Source organism: Marmota marmota, unplaced genomic scaffold, assembly GCF_001458135.2.
Source record: "Marmota marmota marmota unplaced genomic scaffold, marMar, whole genome shotgun sequence".
NCBI lineage: Eukaryota > Metazoa > Chordata > Mammalia > Rodentia > Sciuridae > Marmota > Marmota marmota.
In genome coordinates this window covers 29,877,651-29,898,434 of record NW_026000026.1, presented here as the reverse complement: position 1 = coordinate 29,898,434, position 20,784 = coordinate 29,877,651, and the positions used below count along the sequence as shown (strand labels likewise).

General features: G+C 47.3%; 1 protein-coding gene across 1 annotated transcript in view; it reads left to right on the top strand.

Annotated features, from left to right (window-relative positions):
• Adra1d (adrenoceptor alpha 1D) overlaps positions 1 to 20,784 on the top strand; it is a 38,276-nt gene that overhangs the window by 7,677 nt on the left and 9,815 nt on the right. Inside the window, exon 2 of the mRNA XM_048810562.1 lies at positions 4,574 to 5,498. Within this exon, the coding sequence (XP_048666519.1) occupies positions 4,574 to 5,498 (925 nt within the window). The remainder of the gene's footprint in view (positions 1 to 4,573; positions 5,499 to 20,784) is intronic.

The window sequence follows — 20,784 nt, the reverse complement described above, 5'->3', positions numbered from 1 at the left end:
TGCCCAAAATAGTTCCTGGCATATAGATGATGTTTAGTTGAATTTGCCCAGAATGGTGACAGGGCACTAGAACTTGACCAGCTGGTGCCCACAAGCAGAATATATCAGTCACAATCACCTTCTCCACATACATACTGTCTCCCACTTAGCATCTTGACTCCAATGTTGCCAATCAATCTGCAGCATCTTCACAAAAGAAGGGTTGGTCCAGGATGCCTCAGATCTACTCTTTAGGGGCTAGAGTCCAGAGCTGGTCAAACTAAAGTTAACTTCTCACTTGAGAGACAAGCCATTCCTTTTTCTTTACTATCACTCTAAAGAGGTCCCATAAGAGAGGAATGATAAATATAGGTGCTCAGTCTTCCATCTTAAACTGGGAGTCATGCCACTGAAACACAAAGAACCCAAAGGCCAGCGGGTTCTTCAGAACTCATTGTTCCAGCAACTTTCCCACAGGACTCCTGGCACTCAAGCCAGGGGTGTCCCTGGCTTGGGGGGGGGGGCTCCCAATGCAACTATGTGGGTTTCTGTGAAGACTTTACTTGAAGCAAGAGTTCCTGTGCTTTGCTGGGCAAAGTGGGGTACACCTGTAATCCCAGCATTTTGGGAAGCTGAAGCAGAAGGATCACAAGTTCAAAGCCAGCCCCAACATCTTAGCAAGGCCCTATGAACTCAACAATACCCTGTGTCTAAATAAAATATATATAAAAAAGGGCTGGGGATGTAGCTCAGTGGTAAAACACCACTAGGTTCAATTCCTGGTACAAAAGAGAGAGAGAGAGAGAGAGAGAGAGAGAGAGATCTTGTGCTTTAATCTTTGTTCTAGTTCAATCCCATTTGCCCTGTATTATAAAGTAAACAACTGGGCCCAGAGATTTGCCAAAGGCCATAGAATGAGAAAGTACAGAGCCTGAATGCCACTGCATGGTTCCCAGGTAAGAGTTCCTACAAAACTGCTAAAGACTTCCTTGTTGCCCTAGGAAGGCTCTTCAGTTAGAAGTCACACTTTGCCTGCCAAGGGTTCAACTCTAATTGAAAGAGTTCAGTGGATGGGGGTGTGTTTCATATTGCATCACAATTGAGACCACCACTGGTCTTGCTCATTCTTCTACTATCTGTGACAAATAGTTTAACCAAAGGAATAAACCCAACCATAAGTCTTCTTCAGCTGAGAGCATTGATGGGTCACATGCATGACACTTTCAGAAAGCCCTCCAACATTTCTTTTAAGGATGGCCACACTTCCACAGGCCAAGTCAAATTGAGGAAGAACGAAAAATAGAATAGATCAATTATTTATCCAAAGTGCACTTAAACTCTCCCTGAAGTCTACTTTCCCTGGGAAGCTTTGGAGATGGTTGAAAGGGGACAGTTAGAGGGAAACAAATAGAAATCCTGGGGATGTACCTGAGAATCTGAGTTCCCAGACCCTAAGTTCTAGCCATTTTGAGGACAGGATGTCTCTCTAGACAATGTCTATTCTAGAACATAAATCTCATGTGAGATTCATTCACATTCATTCATTTGTAGCTGAAATAAATACTAGGGTACTTTGTGGACTAGTCTCAGAGCAGCATCCTTGCAAAGAAATAACCACTCATAATCCCTGGCATCCCCTCTAAACTAATCACTTCACACACCACCATTCCCCGATAACAGAGAAGAAAGAAAAGAGGAAAATGATCATGTTTAGAAAGATCCACAGATACAGCCAAGATACCCTTCAGTAGATGAATGGATATAGAAAATGTGGTATATATACACAATGGAATGTTATTTAGCATTAAAAGAGAATAAAATCATGGCATTTGCAGGTAAATGGATGGAGATGAAGAATATGATGCTAAGTGAATAAGCCAATCCCCAAAAAACAAAGGCTTAATGTCTTTTCTGATATAAGGATGCTGATTCACAATGGGGATGGGTGGGGGAGCATGGGAGGAATAGATGAACTTTAGTTAGGGCAAAGGGGAGGAGGAGTATGGGGTGTAGGAAAGACAGTGGAATGAGACAGACATCATTACCCTAAGTATGAAAACACAAATGGTGGGACTCTACTTTGTCTTCAACCAGAGACATGAAAAATTGGGCTCTATTTGTGTAATATGAATTGAATTGCATTCTGCTGTCATATATAACTAATTAGAATAAATAAATTTTTAAAAATTCAAAGAAAGAAAGATCCATATAAAAACAGACCGGGTAGAGGCATTGTTGAAGTAGAAATGAAAATTAGAATGAGAAATTTTAGACTTGACCCAAGGTAGAGACTAGAGAGAAGAGATGGATTCACAAAGTTAAGTGGCAAAACCAATCAGTAGCACTTGTAGACTGGCTAGTTTTGGAGTAGAGGGTGAACCAGAGGATGAATTTAGGTGTCTAGCTATAACTGCCTGGATGGTGGTTCCATTTTCATAAGGGATTACAGCAAGTTGAAAATTTGAGTGTCCAAGATGGTGAGTTTAGTTTAATTTAGTTTTGTTAATACCTCTAATTTGAGGTGCCCATGATATATCCAGGCAAAATTGTGGGTGTGGATGGTGTGCTTGGAGCAGTATTGAGCTTTATCCCAGTCTCTCCACTGTTAAAACCTCTCTTCAGATAGAGACAACTCCTTCTCTCTTTGCCCCTGCCAGGAGTACTTGTGTCTAGACCCTTCCCAGATTTGAGCATCTGATAAGCTGGCACAGGAAACTGACAGATGATTTCACAGCTCCTGCCTTTCCATGTTCCTTCCCAAAGATCTCTAAAACATCCTCTTGCAGACCTTCTCAGGACCACCAAATTCTAAAAGGAGTGAGGCTGCCCCATCTTCTTCCAGGCACCCTACCCCACCTCTCCTTCTCACGTTGCTGGCAAAGACACCTCCAGCCTTCTGCTGGCTCTCTAGACAGAATCAAGCACAAATCTCTGTGACACCAGTGAAGAAATCCCCTAGTGCTCCAGCCCCATTCTCCTAACCCTTAGTCTTCTTTGAAAACTCACCAGACCTAGAACCAAATGGACTCCATTGGGGTTACACCTGTCCCACATTATGAGAAGGCAGCCAGTTGTGGACACTAGGACTGCCTCCTGTCACTCCCAACTGAGGAGCTCCTGGCATCCCCTTTCAGTGTCCTTCCCTTTCAGAGAGGAAGCCCAGATTCAGGGTTTTGTTTTTGGTCAGCTGCCAGCTAACCCTTAAAAGTCACATTGCTTTCATTTCAACCCACAATGGTAATTTCCCAAAGACCCAAGTAAAACATGGATGATTTAATGGGGTAACTGTGGGCCTTGAAGAGCTGTTTCTAAGTTATGATTATTACAGCCTTGGCTTCCTAGGCTGGAGGAGGGGCTTACCCATATTTCAACAATTCTCCCATTTCCTGCTTTTTCTTCAAAGCAGCTTCTCATCTAGGACTTTCAGACAACATGCCTGTTAGCCACAGGCAGCAGATGCCAAGACCCATCTCCTCCCAGCCTTCTCTCTAAAAAGTCCCCTGGCAAGTGTTAAATCATCTTCATCTTGCACCTAAGAGGTGGCTTTATGCTCCCTACTGACTCTAATTCCTCTAATTCAGCAGCCACTTAAGTATTTTATGTTGGCTTAATGAATGATTGTCTTGTGTCTCTCCCTGCCAGATCTGCTGGTCAGTAAGAGGCTCCTCCTACTCTAACCTCCACCAGTGTCTGTGCTTCATACCAGTGCCACATCTCTTCTGCCCCCTGTCCTCCCTGTTCAGGTCCTGCCGTTCTAAGTCCCACCCAACTAAGAAACCAAGGCACTAGGTAGACGCTACCCTTGACTCTCATTTTACAGATGAGAAACTGAGGTAGGTACAAAGAGATCCAACAGCTAATAAGGGAGGAGCCTGGGTATTTGGAGCCAGACTTCTCTCTTCCCTCCTCCACCCCCATCCATCCTGCCAAGTGACCTTTCCCACCCTCCAGCACTTGTGCTCTCCCTCCCCAGCACCAGGCCGCTTATTTGGAGTAGCAATAGAAAGATTTATTCTGACTTTTGATGTAGAGTAAACTAACAGTGCGAAAGTTGGTGTTACATAGATCACTGTCGTGGGCAGGGTCTCAGGGCTATAGCCACACAGTCTGTTCCACGGGCGCCCATCATACCCAGCTAGAGCCTCAGCTTATACCAGGCTTCTGGCCCCTTCCGGGGCTCTCTCCACGCCTTCGTACTTGGCAGAAGGGTTTGAGACCCTCCTCTAGCCTATGGCCTGAAAGGAAAAAAAAAAAAAAAACAAGTGCGGCAGATTGATCCAGGCAGTCTCAGGAGGCGACCGCCGCTACACTGCACCGTCCAGTCCGCAGTCCGCAGATCCCGGGCGCTTGCTGCTCTCTGGCGGCCGGAGTCGGGAGTCTGGGGACAGAGAAATCGCGCCTTCTAAGCTCCGCACGCCCAAGGGCAACCAGTGAGTGACCCGGAGGCTGGAAAGGGGAAGCGAAGAAGAGGGACGCGGCTGAGGAGTGAGAACCACGGGAGAGGGGATCCAGAAGAGGAGCGGGAGAGCGCGCGAAGGGAACAGCGAGGGAAGAGAGCAGTCCTGGCACCAGCGGCGAAGCGTAGGTGGCTTAGGAGTCGGAGAGCGCGTCAGCACCGCAACCCCTCCGGACCTTCACACACGCGGTCTCCCAGAGATCAGAGCCCCTTCTCCCAGGGAGCGCGGCGCCCCCTCTCTCGGCTCCGGCCGCCCCCTCCTCCCTCCACTCGCTGCCCCTCCTCCGTCCCGCCCCCCGCACGGAGTTGGGAGCGCCGCAGNACCGCCATCTGCAGACGGTCACCAACTATTTCATAGTGAACCTAGCTGTAGCCGACCTGCTACTGAGCGCCACCGTTCTGCCCTTCTCCGCCACCATGGAGGTTCTGGGCTTCTGGGCCTTCGGCCGGGCCTTCTGCGACGTGTGGGCCGCGGTGGACGTGCTGTGCTGCACGGCCTCCATCCTTAGCCTCTGCACCATCTCGGTGGATCGGTACGTGGGCGTGCGCCACTCACTCAAGTACCCTGCGATCATGACAGAGCGCAAGGCGGCGGCCATCCTGGCGCTGCTCTGGGCCGTAGCCCTCGTCGTGTCCGTGGGGCCTCTGCTGGGCTGGAAGGAGCCGGTGCCCCCGGACGAGCGCTTTTGCGGCATCACGGAGGAGGCGGGCTATGCTGTCTTCTCTTCGGTGTGCTCCTTCTATCTGCCCATGGCAGTCATTGTGGTCATGTACTGCCGTGTGTACGTGGTCGCACGCAGCACGACGCGCAGCCTCGAGGCGGGCGTCAAGCGTGAGCGGGGCAAGGCCTCCGAGGTGGTGCTGCGTATCCACTGTCGTGGTGCAGCCGCTGGCGCAGACGGGACGCATGGGACTCAGAGTACCAAGGGCCACACCTTCCGCAGCTCGCTATCTGTTCGCCTGCTCAAGTTCTCCCGTGAGAAGAAGGCAGCCAAGACGCTGGCCATCGTCGTGGGTGTCTTCGTGCTCTGCTGGTTCCCCTTCTTCTTCGTCCTGCCGCTGGGTAAGCGACCCCTCTCCCACTAGCCCCTTCATTTCCTTTCCAAGCCTGTGGCTATGGCTTCCTGGCAGACATGGATGATCCTCCACTCCTCCTTAGGGTTCCATCCTAACCCTGTAGGGTTGATTTAGCGACTTTCCTGATCTCTTACTTTGTATAGGGGAAATGAGAAGCAGGTTTCGTTTCACAAGGTTCCAGCTCTTTGTTCTTCTCCTGTTCGTTGCTATTACAAATCCGGTCTTGTTTCCAGCCCCCCATGACCATGAGAAATCCTTGTAGATATCGCCCATACTGTGTAGTCAGCTGTGTATGTGACCCCTACAATACCTGCCATCCCGAACTAGAGGCACAGAGTGGGTAGGTCCCCATGTGTTCATTCATTCATGAGAAGCAGGCCCTGGCCCATCCACTTGTGCATCACCATACTCTAGAAGCCACCTGCTTCCTTCAGCACTCCTTCAGTTTGGAAGCTGGCCTCAGTGGTATCTGTGAGTGTATCCTGAGCTTTTATGTCTGAAGGCTCTTTTTGAAGGAGTTGCAGGAGAGGATTGTGTGGGGTAAGAAGGGGGAAAAAACAGGGCAAATTACAAAATGGACAATTAGTATTGTTTATCGTCATTTCTGAAATTTATGAAGTCAGGGAACTTTCCTAATTCCTTCACAAGTTGCCCTGGGATATGGGCAATGTTCTCAGGGGCTTCCTTTCACTCCTTGAGACCTCTTTCAGCAGGGACTAGGGACTGGACCAGCATGGGGAGGAGAAGGAGACAGCATCTGTGGGGACATTTGCTTGGAATCATTTCCCATGCAGCTGCAGCCTCAGCCTGCTCAAGCAGAGCCCACCCCCACCCCCCCCCCCAGTGCCCCTGACCTGCCCCCTTCTTACCTTGTGAGACTGAGTCGAGGAAGAAACAATGCCTCCCCCCCTGCTCCACTGCAGGCCCTCTCCCCACAGCAGCCACAGTGACCTTTATACATTATGAATTAGATGTGTCACTCTCCTACTAAATCCCTCAATGTTTTCTCACTGCCCTGGGAAGAAAATCCAAACTCTACCATGGCCTGGAGAAGGTAACCTTCAAATTTTTATTGTTCAAGCCAAAATGGGACACTATGAGTGTTTACACTAGAACCACTGGCATGAACTAGGGCAATCCCAGACATGTAATTCCCCTCCAGAAAGGGAGGTCCCAAGGAAGGGGCTACCTCCCTGTACCTTACCCCTGTTCCCTCCCTCTACCTGCCCCCTGCATATTTCACCACTCTGATCCTGTCTGGTTCCTTTACCAAACCCATACCTGACTCTAGACCTTTGCACTTGCTCTTCCCTCTATCTGGACAGCTTCCACACACACACACACACACACACACCCGCCCACCAGCAGCCTCTCCTGGCTAACTCTTCATCCTTTAGATCTTCACTTAAATGTCCCCTTTTCTTAGAGTTATAAGTCTCAGTTGTCCTCCCTATTTTCTCTTTCAAAGGATAAGGTTCTCTGTCTTCACTGAATCATCAGTTATAGTTACATATGTGTGTGTTGCTTGATTTGATGTTTGACTTCCCCACTGGCTCTGAAGCTCTGTGATGGCAAGGTCCCATAACTGTCTCATCATGAATCCACAGTGGCCAGCACAGCACCTGGCATATGAGGGAAAATAGAGTGCCACATTGTGGTCACAGGCTCTGACACCAAACAGCCTAGGTTCAAATCCCAGCTCTGCCTCTGTGGAACTTCAGGCAAGTCCCTTACCCACTCTGTGCCTCTGTTTCTTCATCTATAAATAGGGATGGTGGTGATGATAATAATGCCAGCCTAGAGTGCTATGGTGAGAATAATATTTCATGAATATAATTGTGGCACACAGCAAGTGCTGGATATGCTGATGCTAACTCAGAGTAAGGCATGAGTAAAGCCCCCACTTGAAGTCATCTGTCCCAAAGAGTTTTCCCACTACCCTGGGAAGAAAATCCAAACTCTGTTTTGAGCACAGGGGCAAGGAATGTCTTGAAAGCAACACACCTAGAGGAGAAGACAAATAAGCAGTCATGAGAGAATGGGTGTGCCCCCCACCTTAGACATCTACTCAGCCACCCAGGATTTAGAACTCTCTGAGCTCCATCCCCACACCCCTGTGCTGGCCTTGCCCCCCTGCATCTTGTCCATAAGCACCCTCATTCTCCCCCTGCACCTTGATTCACACAGGTTCCCTGGAGGGAAGCCACCTCCCTTTTTATATTTTCTTTAACTTCTTTTAAAATTTTAATTACAGAATAAAACACAAATGAGTAGAAAATTATATAACAAGCACCTATGTACTATAACCACCCATTTTGAACACATATTAACATTTTGCCATATTTGCCTTAGATCCCTTCCTCTTGCTCCTTTCAAAAAAAAAAAAATAGAACCCAGCTGCAACCCAGTGCCCTCCTCCCTGCCTTCCTCTCTCTCTCCCTGCCTCCCCAGAGGCAAATCTGGCATTTGTCACTCCCGTGTATTTGTTTATACTCTTAGCACAAGCATCTGTATACATAACAAAGTATAGCATTGCTTTGTGTGTCTTTAGAATTTATATCAATGGCACCTGCTGTGCATATCATTCTTCAGTTTACCTTTTTTAACCCAATATTATGTCCTTGAAATTTATGCCATGCTGGGCCATTGTCACAACAATACATTTGAGTGTCTTCCAGGTGTGTTGATCCAGTATCCTGCTGAATGTGCAGTTTTTCTTGGTTTTTGCAGTTACAATAAGCACTGCAAAGGGCTACTATTGTTTTTTGAGGTCCGGATTACATGTTTCCCTCTTCTAGGAAATCACCCCTAAATTTCCAGGGCCTTTGCCCCTTCCTAGGATCCACTGCTCTTTCTCAATTCCTCAGTCTCTGCTGCTCCTCACAAGTGGCATGGGGTCCCTTCAGAAGCTCTGTATCTTGTTCTGGGCAGAGATTTGCATGGGTGTATGCATATGTAAAGTCATAGAGCTGTATGTTTAAGACATACACACAAGAGCTGAGGGATGCTGGTGGAGCTGAATGGAGTGGTATTGACAATAAATGAGGCAAGAGAACAGAGGACAAGCAAGGAAACAGAATATTCCAATCTTCCCCATGTGACTTGAAGAGCTAATATAAGGGCAGAGGCTGCTAAGGGACCAGGAATGGCTTGGAGGCTGTGTAGGCAGGAAATTAGACTGGAAGTCCTAACACCCCCCCCCAGGCCTGGGATGGGGAAGGTCCCTTTGGAAGAGCCCAAACATTCTGAGCAGCAACGCTTTGAAGGGAATCTGGCCTCTAAGGGGCAGGCAGATCTTGGCATGAAGGTGCCAGGTATATGGTGGGGAGGGGAGGATGAGGGGAACTTGGTTATGGGGTCAAGGATGGGGGTGCTCACAGGAGCATGGTGTGTAGGAAAGGATGGAGGGAGAAGAGAAAAGAGAAGGGTTTCGGTGGAGCTTCAGGGAACACCTGCTTTGAAAGAGCCAGAAAAAGCAGAGAGAGAGGCAGCTGGGCCAGGTGTGGTGGCACATGCCTGTAATCCTAGTAGCTCAGGAGGGTGAGGCAAGAGGATCACAAGTTCAAAGCCAGCCTTAGCGATTTAACAAGGCCCTGAGAAACTTAGTGAGGCCATGTCTCAAAAAATTTAAAAAAGAGCTGGGGATATGACTCAGATGTTAAGTGACCCTGTGTTTAATCCATGGTACAATAAATAAATAAATAAAGGTAGCTGGGCAAGATGGCCATACAGGCAGCACCTCCCTCCTCGCAGATCCTAATGGCCACACTAGGTGAAATGAGCACCAGAAATGGAGGGATTGGGAAATATCAGTGTGTGTCCACAAAAGCCATAGGCCATAGAAATTAAGAGACCCATAAAGATACTACCCAGGGCAGCCTAACAGTCCCCACTCACACCTGCACACACAAAGCTAAGTAGAAGCAGCAGCCAAAACCACAGCAGAGACAGTCCTTTAACAACAGCCACCAATAGCCCTGGGGGGTAACAAGAAAATGGTCCAGAGTCATAGAGGGACACTGGCTCAGTGGGCCATGGACTGATCATCTAATGCTGTGGGTCAGGCTACAGAAACATCAGAGAGAAAGAGCACCATCTGTGGGTGTCCTGAAACCCTGGGGACACAGATGCCAGACACCTAAAATCCTGAAGGGCTCAAAGAGACTGGGGAATCATCTCCCTCATTTCTGGCTGCCCCACCTGAGGAGCAACTGCAGAGCACGCATTCCCCTGAGACAGGCAGAGGGTCCCTCAATGAACATGAGACATCAAGAGTTCAATAGTGATTCCAGGCAGCAAAGGTTGCTACTGATTGCAAAGATGCCTGTGGACACATAAACACCCATCACCCCTCACCTGCAGCCCCCCAACCTTGGCTTTCATGCTTATACTCAGCTGAGCATGCATAGTGATGGCACATCCCTGTTCACCTAGGACAGTCCTGTTTTGTGCCTGTTGACCAATGTGATTATGATAGTGCTCCCCATCAGTTTCAAAGATGTTCCTGGTTGGACAGGAGAGAATATGGACACTGGTCTGAGAGGCCTGTGGGGGAGGGGCTGTTGGCAGCCCTACTCAGGACAGACACATACCCACTGACCTCAGCAAGCTGGCGCAGGGCTAAGTGCCATGGAAAATCACAGGAAACTGCGTAAGTGGTTCCCGCTCTCGGGCATCCTGTAGCCCCAATGTCTAGAGCAGCACAAACCTGCAGAGGGTTATGGGGAGAGGTAACAGTCAGAGCTGCTGCCTGGGACTTCCCTGGAGGATCCCTGAGGTGGGAGCATGGCCACCATGGGGCTGTAGCCCTGGGAGGGGTGGGCAGCTGGAAGTGTGCCTGGTGAAGCCTTCTGACCCTGGAATACTTGATGCATGAGTCCCCTTGCTCTCAGAGGTCTGAGCCGATCACTCAGTGTAGTCATGCAGGTCACCTTCCCTGTGGGCCAGAGAGGCACAGGAAGGACAGGGGAAACCTGCCTCTAGCAAGCTTCCATCTGCTGCAGAGATTCCTTCCTCTTCCCAGAGTCTCCAGAGGCTGTGTCTCTTCTCGGTGTCTTCACAGCAATAACACTTTGCTACCTTTGGCTTTTACTGCCTGGGAAATGCCCCCAGCCAGTCCCAGAGGTGGATCTGTCCCCTACAATTTACACACACATACACACACACACACATACATACATGAGCCACACCTCCTGTCATTCCTGATAACCACTAGCAAACCTCCCAAGCTTGCACTCCCAGCTGCGTTTTTGTTGAGCAGATCACAAAGTATCCCTGGCTTCTGAATGCCATCACCCAGGGCAGTCCCAGAGGCTCAGAACCTAGGACCCCTCCCAAATACACTTCAAGATATTCAAGTTGTCCAGAAGCCCAGATAATAGAAGCCCCCACAATCCAGCCAATGTCCCAGAACAACACACCAGCCATCCACAAGCCTCACCAGGTCTCTCTCCCTACTGTCAGTCTGTCTCTGTGATACAGCACACCTCCCTGACCACCCAGACTTAGTTAGGTGTGCACATGCTTCTTAAACACTGCACATACTTTCCCCACAGTGTGCTATCCTTGTGAATATTCAATACATAGTTTGAAGAGTGAGAGAACTTACTAAGTGGGCATAGAAGAGTGACCATATAGCAGGGGTGCTCCTGACTTGGAAGTCTATGAGACGCCCTTGGAATGTGTAGTCTATGAGAAGAAAGGTCAAGGGATGAGGCCAGCTCCACCCACAGGAGGATGGAGAAATAAACTGGACTATTGTACAACAGGGAAAAGAACAAACCTCAGGTATACACAACAACATGGGTGAATTTTGTGTACATGACACTAAGTAGAATAAGTCAGATCAGAAATTTAAAGCATATGTACCATATGGTTCTGTGTATACAAAGTTGAATAATATATGAAATTATCAACAGAAATAAAAATCAGGATAGTGATTACGTGTGTGTGAGTGTGTGAGAGTGTGTGTGTGTGTGTGTGTGTGTGTGTGTGTGTGTTGGTACCTACTGGAAGCGAATGCTAGAACCTTCAACTAGCAATGTTCTGTATCTTGTTCTGGGCAGTTATCACATCGCTGTTTGCATATGTAAAGTCAGCAAGATGTACGCTTGAGATGTATGCACTTATAAACTTGACTGTCAATTTGAGTACCTTAATGAGAGTGACAGAAAACAGGTAGGAGACTATGAGCCATGCTGAGGAATTTGTTAGCACAAAAAGACCAGACCGGATGCAAACTTCATGGATCAGCTCAGCTTTTTATTGAGGAAAGAAGTTTCATGCAGGAAGAGGGTGACACCTCTGATGGGCCCACTTTCCTGGTGGAAAATGAGTCACTGGCCAAAGGAATTTAGGCTTATATAGGCTTTACTGAGAGACGATTTAGTGAGCATGTGAGTTTGAGCACTCAGGAATTTGGGTTTTTAGGGGGGTGGGGAGGTCTGTGACCAGCACCTGGAGAGGATTTATCTTAGAAGAGATTAGTGCTTCCCAGAGACTATCATTCTAGTTTTCATAAAACACCTTCTCCCCACCTGTGGCCAGCATCTGGAAAGGATTTATCTTGAAAGAGATTAAAGCTATCAATGTATGGCTTTCTTTTCATTCCCTTTTCCAAGGCCACACTATTTGGGGGTTTTTCATTTTCCATATCTAACAGAATTGATGTCCAGAATGGAAAGCAGGCTGTGACAATCCGGTAAGGAGTGGTGCAGGCAGGTGTTTCTGAGATTTGGCATGTTCTAAAGGACCCATCTCCACAACTTCCTGAGATATTTCTTGGGTCGGCAGGTGCAGGGGAAGAGGTGGGGATGCTGTGTGACAGGTCACTGGTGATGGCATTTGTCCCCATCCCCCCACCCCCATGTAATGTAAAAACCTGAAGAAAAGTCTGGCATTAAGTCTCCTACTTGTGCTTCTGTGGCACCTAGCACATAGTACATGCTCAGTAAATGTATGCAGAAGAAGAAAAGGACAGAATCCATGGCCTCTTCACATCCTGCCATGCCAAGGGCCTGTGTGGTAAAGCACAGCTGTTTTAGTCAACTATCTCACTGCTGTGACTAAAAGATCTGAGCAAAACAATTGTAGAGGAGGAAAAGTTATTTGAGGGCTCATGGTTTCAGAGGTCTTAGTTCATAGAAGACCAGCTTCATTCCTTGGGGCTCGAGGTGAGGCTGAACATCATGGCGGGAGTGGATGGCAGAGGGGAGCAGCTCACATCATGGTGATCAGGAAGCAGAAAGAGAGTCTCCACTCTCGAGACACAGAATATATACCCCAGAGCCATGTTCCAGCTCCCACCTCCTCCCCACACTCTATCACTTCAGTTACCACTCACTTGATCCCTATCGGGGATTAAATCATTGATTGGGTTAAGACTCTCACAACCCAATCGTTTCTCCTCTGAACCTTCTAGCATTGTCTCACATGTAAGCTTTTGGGGGACACCTCACATCCAAACCATATTACACAGCCTTCTACTTACTTTATTTTTTGTGTCATATTGTGGTATTTTATTATTTATCCATCTATTTATTAATTTATCCACCTAATATGAAATCTACCCTCCTAATAAATTTTAAGTATGCATATGGTATTGTTAACTACAGGAACTATGTTGTACAGAAGAGCTCTAGAACTTATTCACCTTCCTGAACTGAAATTTTATGCCCATTGATTGGCAACTCCCATTGAGGAATTGTGAAGCACCATCCTGCTCTTTGATTCTATGAATTGGACTACCTCAGGTGATCATATATGTGGAATGTTGTGGTATTTTTACCGGGACTGGCTTATCTCACTTAGTATAACTTCCCTCTATTAACTGTCAATCATCCTTACTAGTGATATGGGTGTATGACCCTCCATGTATGTGCTTTAAAAAATTTAAGCATAATATATAACATTGATCAAGTAACTGTTACGAATAAGCCATGTGTTAGGGTTCTTTGTGGGGTTGTTGTTTTGGATTTTTTGTTTGTTTGTTTTTTTGTTTTTTGGGTTTTGGGGGGTTTTGGTTTTGGTTTGTTTTTGCAGTGCTATGGGTCGAAGTAGGGCCTTGGACATGCTAAGCACAATTCTGCCACTGAGTTACAGCTCCAGCCTGGGCTTTTGCTGTTGGTGGTGGTTTGTTTGTTTGTTTGTTCTTCATGGAAAGTTTCAAGTACCTACAAAAGTAGAACAGTGTAATTAACCCCCATGTACCTATGACCCCGCTTCAACCCCAGGCTAATAATGTTGGTTCATCTCAACCCCACCCACTCTCCCACCATTGCAGATTATTCTGAAAAAAAAATCCCAGATACCATAACACTTTAACTGTATATTTTTCAATATGTATTTCTAGAAGAAAACGACTTTTAAAAAATAACTACTATCTATTGTAACACATTAAAATGACCACTTAATATTATCAATTTAATTCAAATATCTAACTGGTGTTCAAAAGGTTGCTGGTTGCTTTATAAACTTTTACTTTGTTAGAATGAAGATCCAAAAAAGGCACATATATTGTATGTGGTTCATTTGCCTACCAGGTTTACTTAATTGATACATCCCTCCCCACCACCACCACCACCACTACCTCTTTTTTCTTTTAATTTCTTTAGTAAAGAAACAAAATTGCTTCTCCCAAGGTATATTTCACAATATATGGACTTCACATCTCCATAGTACCATTTACCATATCCCTCTGTTTCCTATTTGCCTATAAGCTAATTTGATGAGATTCAGGTTTGGTGGTTTGGACAAGAATTCTCTTTTGTGATGTCAAGATTGATCAGGGTTCAGGTGCTGTCAGCATGATTTGTCCATTGTAAGGTAACTCATCAGCCTCTCCTCTGCTGGCTTTAGCAGCTTTGATCATGGCTGGGACCACTGGGGCTTAAAGTGGTGGTATTTTAATCCTATAATTACTTCTGGATTTTTTTACTAGAATTTCAAAAAGAATTCACCACTAGCTGTTTGGTTGAAATAGTGTCTATAGAAGACGCAGGAGAGGTACTGAACGTTCCTCCTTATATATCAAATGAGGAGTCAATTCTCCAGTGTTCTTTCAGAGGTGACCAATGGGGGTTTTTTAATACCATGATAATGCCATGGTTTTTAGACATCCATGCTATTCTGACACCTTACAGACATCACCATTTGGGGCTTGACTAGTGAGCACCTTTTAAAATTGGCTCCTGAGATCTTTGGCACAACCCAGAGAATGTTGAGTACTTCCTTACTTTCTGATCTAGTGAGACATTTTAGTCTCAGCTTATGCTTTTCCTGCTCTGGACCTAGAATTAGTTATTTCTCTTAAAAGTTCTGGTATCTTTTAGTGGAAAATGACAAGTGAGAGACCACAGTTTGAGCTCTCAGCTCTTCCTTGATTCTGAATTGGTTACACATCTAGTGGACAGATCTAGGAAATATATTTTATCTTTTGTAAAGAAAATATACACCACTGATGGGGATGGGTTTTTGTCCTTGGGGACAGATCCCTTCCCTTCAGATCTCATCCTGTGCCCAACTCCTGCTAAAGTGCTGTCCCAAACATTCAATGACCTTTGGATCACCCAGCCTCATTCATTAAAGACCTAAGTGTTGGGGTCACAAGATTTCTCCCTCACTTTCATCCCTGCCCTTGTCATCAGTGTGACATCACTATACTGAGGCTGACCATGATGACACGTTGGCCTCCCCATTACAGTGACCTTCCCTCTCCCCATTCTAATTAGGGCCATGCCCAAGTCCACATGCCTGCCCCAATCTGCTCCTGTCCTGCCTCCTTGGCTCCCATTACTTCTGCTCATTGATCTCAACCACCCAAGCCTTCACCTTTCTGCCCTACATTTTGTTACCTGACCAGTTATACCTCCCTTCCCTAGCCAGCTAGTCCCATGATCTATCACTTCATCCTCTCCAACAATTTTTAACTCTCTCCCATCTACCTACTTCTATGAGTCCCAAATCCTGATTCAAGCCATTCTTTCACATGGAACACAGTGATGTTCTGGGAAATGTTCAATAATTGGCTTTGGGGGGCTGGGGATGTGGCTCAAGTGGTCACATGCTCGCCTGGCATGCGTGGGGCGCTGGGTTCAATCCTCATCACCACATACAAATAAAATAAAGATGCTGTGTCCACCGAAATCTAAAAAATAAATATTAAAAAATTTTAAAAAAAACAACAAAAAATAATAATAATTGGCTTTGGGATGGAGCTAATTTGTAGCATCTGCCCATTCCCCTAGTATAAATATTCCCACTGTGGCCAATTGCAAGTTATCATGCACCACACACACATACACACACACACACACACACACACACACCAGCTTGCAAAATTCCTGAAAATTGAACCATCAGTTCTCGTGAATCAATCAATCCCAGGATCTAAGTGAGCACTCACTAAACAAAAATCACCTTCCATAGTCAGGGCTCTGCATGGCAGCAGGCCTTAGGATCTCTCCAGAATTCCTGCAGGTTCCCAATCAGCTCTGACTCCCTCTCAAAGCTCTTTCCCTTCCAAGGGATCTTCCTCTATCAGCTACTGCTTGTCCTTCCTTACCTTCCACCTCTCCTCTTCCCATACACAGCGTACTGATGTGTCCAGAGCTTTCTTAAAGATGTGTCTCCTTCAACCTTGTGGCCCCTTTGCCTTCACCCTCTCCCTATCTTCTCACTGTGATCTTTCCTCCCTTTCACTTATTTGCAATAATATTCCTTGCAACTTAACTTCTTTAAAGAATAATCTGATATCAATACTTCTCCACCTACCAACACACATCAGCCTCACTCACATATCTCCTGCCATCCGTCCCCCAACCTTCATCCTCTGAAGACACTGCTGTAGATCTGCCTTTGACATGGTCACTGGTGACTGCCAGATTCTCATACTCAGAGCTGACTCTTCAAGTCCTTCTTTCATTCATCCCTGTATGTCAGCTTGCATGCTCTCTCCTGGCCTCTTAGGAGTCTTCGTCTCCCTCTTTAACCCCTACTCCTCCAGGTGTACCTCCTACTCCTTCTCAGCCTTCCTAGAAGGCCCCCTCCCCTCAGATCCATATTTAAGTTCCAGGCCCACATTGCAGCTGCCAAGTCCCCACCAGCCCGTCAAACCCCCTGATGTTAGTTTCTTGTTGCTGCTGTAACAAATTACTTTAAACTTAGTGGCTTAAAACAACATTTTATCTCCCAGTTCTGAAGATCAAAAGTCCTAAAAATAAGTCTCCTTAGGGCTGTGCTTTTCCTAGAGATTCGAGGGGAGAATCCCCCTCTTGCCCCTTCCAGCCTTTGGGGGTGGCTGCACTCCTTGGCTCTGGGCCCCTCCTCTACCTGAAGCAGTGCTCTGTTGTCATGTCTTCTCTGACTCTGACCCTCCTGCCTCGATTCCTCTCCCCAGGACCCCTGTGATTACTTTGTGTCCACCTGGAGAACTAAGGATTATCTCCCTCACTCAAGATGCTGAATGACATCTACAAAGTCCCCTTCACCATGGAAGGTGGATTTCATAGGTCCGGATCTCTTGGGGGCTCTTATTCTGTCTGTCACACTTGCACACCCCAACCCCACTGTTTTCTCTTTCTGGACTCCCCTTTTCTTCTCCTCTTCTTAAGCCTGCCACTGTCCCCAGGGTTAAGGGTCACTCCACGGCCATGTTTTCAGCTTTATCTCTCACCCAACTCCTCAGCCCCTGCTCACATCCCCCAAACTCAGTGCTGTGCACCCTCCTGTCCCAGATGCTGGCCAAGAAAAGGTCCCAAGCATTGCCATGGGACATGGCTACTCCCTGCATGGCCTGAGCCTCTTATGGACCTGCAGCGTCCCTGAGGGTTCCCATCTCCAGACCACATAAGCTCTGCTTCATCTTGCACCCTGGGGATGATGGAGGATTTTCATTCCTTCACTTTGTTAGTGAAGGCCCAGGAGAACAAAGTTCTGGCCCCTGAGAACTAACATGGGGTCTGGGAGGCAATGCTCATGAGCTCAGTGCTGGGACTCCCTGACAGAGTGGCCACTACCTGGAGACCTTCTCTCCCCTGGCAGAAGTGCTATTCTGCTCAGACCTATGAGCCATTTGCCAGTGTGGCCCCAGAGCTCAGAGGCTCATGCCTGGGTCAGGATCCAGTGGGGCTGAGCACAAGGGCCATTCAGCAGAACTGCAGTCTTGGTCACTCAGAGCTTGGTATGGCCCATTCCAAAGCTACAGATTAGATCAGGAAAGATGAGTGAAGAGATGGCAACCAAGAGGAGAAAGAGGAAAAGAAATTAAAGGAAAGAGGAGGGGGCAGAGTGGAAGGGAAATGAGCAGGAGCCAGTATAGGGATATTACATCCCTAATGTGGCCTCCATACAGCCTCTGTGCTCTAGGAGTTGCCTGCCCTTCCCTCTCTCACCCTGCTGCTATAGAAGGGTGTCCCAGGCCAGACCAATAGTTCTCTGCCAGCCCCAGGGAGCCCAAGTATCCCGAGGCAATCATGGCAGCACAGAAGGACTTCTGGCCTATTCCTGGTCGATCTCAAGAAATAAGATCCTGCCAATTGCCCCTCACCATGGAAAATTAGCAATGCATGGAATTCAAGAGATTTGGCTTGGCACAGTTGGCCCCACAGTGCCCTCAACCCACCCTTCCACGTCCTCACAGTCCATGAGTTCTGGCTCCTACCCAGTTCACCTCTTTCTGGCAGCCTTCTGTGTTTCCACTTCAAAATGGCTTTATCTCTTTCCACTCTCCCTCTCACCTTCTCTGCTGCAGCCATCCTAATTTCTGGTTATCCCCAACTTGTCAGGTACCCTGATGCCTCATGCCCTTGCCACTGCCTGGAATTCTGTCTCCTCGGTCAGATGCATGGCTTGCTCCCCACAGGCCCTCAAGTCTTCGCCCAAGGTGCTTTATTAGAGAGGCTTGTCTGACCCTTTCTGATTTAGCAAAGAGGTCCGTGAGGGGTCGGAGGTTTAGCCCCTCTTGGGAGAGATTTTTGAACTTCAGGGTCAGAGCCACTGCCCAAACAGCTAGAGAACTGGGAGACTGGAGAGGAATCTGGAACTGGAATTCCTTCTCTCCTAGACCCGCTGGTGGGAAGAGACCTGAGTATCTAGAAGGACAGAGTATTTTTAACTCCTCTGTATCTTTCAGCCAGAGAGGATGGTGTACTATGGGTAGAAAAATCACTAGTGGAGGAGGGGATAGGAAAAGGGGGAGGTTGGGGTGAAGCCTGATATTTCATGGTTGGCTACAAGTTATGGGAGAGACTGGCTGTGAATTCTGATGGTGTGCCAAGAACAAGTTCCCTTCTGGTGATGCCAAAAAAGTACTGTTAATCACTCAGTCTGCCCCCTTGGCTTCAGAGCTGTCTGTTCTCGGCGGGCTTGGCCAGTGTGCTCAGTTCCAGCCATGTCCTTTCCTGCCTTACCTGACATCTCAGCAGCTCCACCTTAGAACACAGAACTGGTCTTTCATAATCTAGACTACAAACAATCCCCCGCCTCAATTTCCCCAACAATTCTTGGACCAGGCTGACCCAGCCAACATGGCTATTTGCTGACTCAGGAGAAGCCCTGCATCTTCTGACCAGCCAGGGGTCAGGTCCCCTGGACACTAGGTCAGACTCCTGAGACAGACTCCCCTGTGTTAGTCAGTTTTACATCTCTATAAAAAAAACCTGAGCCAGGTGTGGTGGTGCATGCCTGTAATCCCAGTGGCTTGGGAGGCTGAAGCAGGAGGAATTTGAGTTCAAAACCAGCCTCAGTAACAGCAAGGCGCTAAGTAACTCAGTGAGACCTTATCTAAACAAAACACAAAACAGGGCTAGGGATGTGGCTTAGTGGTCAAGTCCCTCTGAGCTCAATCCCCAGTACAAAAAAAAAAAAAAACTGAGATGATTAATGTAAAAAGACAAAAAAAGGTTTATTTTGGCTCGTAGTTGGGAAGCTCCAGTTCATGATCAGCAAGCCCTGTTGCTTTGGGGCCTGTACAAGGCTGCTCACCATGGCAGAAGTGCATGGCACATCAGAACCACCCACCTCATGGCCAGGAAGTGAAAGAAGAGGAAGAGGAAAAGACCAGGGTCCCACAATCCCCTTCAAAGACATGCCACCAGTGACCTGAAGATCTCTCACTAGGTCCCACCTCTTAAAGGTTCTGTCACTTCCCAGTAACTCCACAGGCTGGGGACCAAGCCTTTAACACATGGGTCTTTGGGGGACACATATCCAAGTCATAGCAACCCCAATACAGGGAATGGGGAAGGCAGGCAGGAGCCGCTGGGTGGAGACTAACCACATGACAGAACAAGGACAAGGATCAGAGGGAGGCTGACAAGAGCTACGATTATGTTCGGTCATCTCTATCTACATCCATCCTGTCTCTACTCATGGTGGTAAAAGTAGCCACTGCACCTCCACCCCACTCCCAGCCACCTTTTGAATGAGGAGGAATGGTCACAAATGTGCACACTCCAACCTCACCTTTCCCAGCAGTAGGCAGACAAGTTATGGTGGTGACCAAGGACCAATCCTTGGATCAGAGTTTTGGAACCAAGCAAAAGAACTTGAAGAAACATTCAGGAACTTGACCAAGAGTGTCTTGGATCAGGTGCCCTGGAAGCAGAGTTTGAGATGGGGGTTCTTTTTACAAAGGATTTATTGAGAGAATGTTCTCAGGAGACATCTGGGAGGAAGGGAGGAAGCAACATGGGGCAGGGGAAGAGCTAAACCCAGATTGTGGTCTCCAACAAAGGCTTGCCTCGGTGTGATGACTCTAGGGAACTCAGGAGAAAGAAGGGCAGCACAGAATTGTACCACAATGAAGCAAGGGGCTGCCATTGGCTATGGGCTGCCACATGGAGTCAGATTCATCTCCCCACTTGAAACAGTGCCCATTGGCTGGGAATAGCTCTCCAGAGAGGAGGACAAGTAGGAGCCATTGGTAGCCAATCCTCATAGCAAATGGGAGTGGGGGCATCTATTTAATGACCAAAGGGTAACTTTTTTCCATTTTTATTGGTGCATCATACTCATACCTAGTAATGATATTCATTATTACATATTCATAAATGTATAAAATATAACAATATGATTTGGTCAATATCATTCCTCAATATTTCCCCTGTCCCTCTCCTTTTCCTTCCTCCAGTCCCTTTTCTCCACTCTGCAGGTCTCCTTTCTATTTTCATGAGATCCCACCCACCTTCCCTCCTTTTTTCTCTCTAGATTCCACATGTGAGAGAAAACATAGAACCCCTAACATTTTGAGTTTGACTTATTTCACTTAATCTAAT